Here is a 2,500-nt window from a genome sequence, read left to right as displayed (position 1 = left end):
CGCCGGTTGGCGGAGCGGGACCGCGGCGAGGACGCTCGCTCTGACACACGGAAGAGCTGCAGCTCGGGGTGCACCCAGGCCAGGGCGGAGTCGGCGGCGCGCTGGAGGTGCTTGCCCTGGCCGGCGTCGGCGATCAGGTGAACGCTGACCAGGAAGGGGTCCTGGAGCTCGCCCATGGAGAGGTCACCTGCAGGGAGAGAGAGGGAGAGAGAGAGAGAGAGACAGAGAGACAGAGAGAGAGAGAGAGAGAGAGAAAGAGAGGGAGAGAGAGACAGAGAGAGAGGCAGACAGACAGAGAGACAGTCAGAGCGAGAGCGGGAGAGAGAGACAAAGAGAGAGTGTCAAGTCCCAACACCAAGTGCACGAGAAAACATAGGGTGGGATAGTTAGGGCTAGGTGTGGTAGGAGTGGGGTGAAGGAGTTACAAGACTGTATGAAATATACGGTTGCAATTTGAGACTACAGTAAAACCCCAAAAAACGTAAACACTGCACCTCTTCGCTCATAATTCTCTCTCCCTCCCTCCCCGACTCTTTCCTTCTCCACCCAAAGCTAGATCCCCCTCCCTGTTTCTCTCCATCCGCTTCACCTCTTAGAATCCAACTCTTGACATCTCTCCCTCTCTCTCTCCCTCTCTCTCTCTCTCTCTCTCTCTCCGTTTATCCTGTTTACATTTCTATCTGGTGCACCCTCTCTCTCCCTCACTCTCTCCATCCCTCTCTCTCTCTCCCTCCCTCTCTCTCTCTCTCTCTCCCCCTCGCTCTCTCTCTCTCTCTCCACCTCTCTCTCTCCCTCCCTCTCTCTCCCCCTCTCTCTCTCCCTACCTCTCTCTCCCTCTCCCTCCCTCTCTCCCCCTCTCTCCCTCTCTCCCCCTCTCTCCCTCCCTCCGTCTCTCTCTCCTTCCTCCAGGTCCGCGATGCGAGGCAGCCTTCAGAGCACCCCCTCATTAAAGCCATTAGCGGGGTCATTAGCGACCCTCCCAGGGGGAATGTCCCGGGCCCGCAGCAGGGGGCTCCCCACCAAGGTGCAGGGCCTCCCCCTGAACCGGTGACCCGGGAGGCTAGGTCCGCTGCAGACCTGGGTCTGGGAGGGGGTTGGGGGTCTGGTGGTGGTAGTATAGCCAACTCACAGGGTGGTGTTGATGCTAGCCTTGACGTTCAGTCATGTGTACCGTTAGTGTTATTGTCCATAGGTCAGGGGTTTCCAAACTGAGATTGTTTGCACATTTTGATGTATCGATATATGTTTGCATGCATATGTGCTCTACTTTGTTTCATTTGTATGCCATTCGTGTGCTTAAAGACTGAAAAGCAATTTACCTGATGTAAATTGTCTCTCTTTTTAATGTATTCCTTTATTTGAATCTATTTATATGTATTCAATAGTTCACAGTAGAGTTGTACTGGCAAATAGTTATGTACCCATACATTTTTCCGCAGTACGTTTGTACTGTCAAATACAGTTGTGTACCCACAAAAGCTGTGTGTGGGTCGTTGGTGAAAGGTACCACCACAGCTGGGTCCCCTCATTACGAAAGGTTTGGGAACCTGTGTCACGGCATACGCAGACTCCCACAGTATCTATTTAGTATCTTGTTGTTTTCCCCCATTCTCTGAGTTTGTCTTTGGGGAGGGCGGGGGGGGGGGGGGGGGGGGGGACTCTCCCCTACGCTCTCTCGGTCTACCTCTGCACTCCGGGGGCTTGTCCCAGTTGGAGCCCTCAGGCGTGGAGAGCTGGCGGCTTCTCAGGGGCCACGGCATTCTAGGACAGAGCACGGCTTTCTAGTCCCCAGCTCTGGGGACTCGGGGGTTTGTCTCCCCGGTCACGGCGGCCTTGGCACGAGCACAGCTGTACCGCTTCGGCCGAAAGAGCAAACTACCCCCAGACACACACACACACACACACACACGCACACACACACACACACACGCACACACTAACAGACACACACGCACACAAACTAACAGACACACACACACACACACACACACACACACACACACACACACACACACACACACACACACACAGTACACACATACACACACACACACACACACACACACACACACACACACACACACACACCCACAGTACACACACACACACACACACACACACACACACATGTTGAGATCGTGTTACAAGAAAAAGTGTTCCTCGGTGCGGTGGCTTATGTAAGGGGTGAAATGTCACTCGCCCACGCAGGTCGCTACGTTTCATACGTTGTCAAAACAACAGTGTGGCGTAAGAAAAGGAAAAAAAGCCCGCTATGAGATCATCATGTACACATGAGCGCTGTCCGGGCCTCAGTGTCTCACGGGGTCCGGGACACTAACAAACTGTCCCACTTTGGGAAGAGCAGCCTCTTAACGTCTGCCTGGTCTCATTAGAATCACGGTCGTCCGTCTTGACGACTAAACGGCCGAGGCTGGGATATAAAGAGGGGTTTAGAGTTGAACACACATGCTCACACACTCACACACTCCCCCCCTTCCAC

At 54.0% G+C, this 2,500-nt stretch overlaps 1 protein-coding gene across 1 annotated transcript in view; it reads right to left on the bottom strand.

The window, feature by feature from the left end:
- LOC132448672 (protein FAM124A) overlaps positions 1–321 on the bottom strand; it is a 7,886-nt gene extending 7,565 nt beyond the window's left edge. The window contains exon 1 of the mRNA XM_060040145.1: positions 1–321. This exon is cut by the window's left edge and continues 628 nt beyond it. Coding sequence (XP_059896128.1) covers positions 1–176 — 176 coding nt within the window. The 5' untranslated portion in view covers positions 177–321.
- Positions 322–2,500: the final 2,179 nt, after the last annotated feature.

This window comes from Gadus macrocephalus, chromosome 20 (assembly GCF_031168955.1).
Source record: "Gadus macrocephalus chromosome 20, ASM3116895v1".
Taxonomy (NCBI): domain Eukaryota; kingdom Metazoa; phylum Chordata; class Actinopteri; order Gadiformes; family Gadidae; genus Gadus; species Gadus macrocephalus.
Note: the sequence above shows the minus strand (reverse complement) of the source record. Positions and strands in the feature narration are given on the sequence as shown.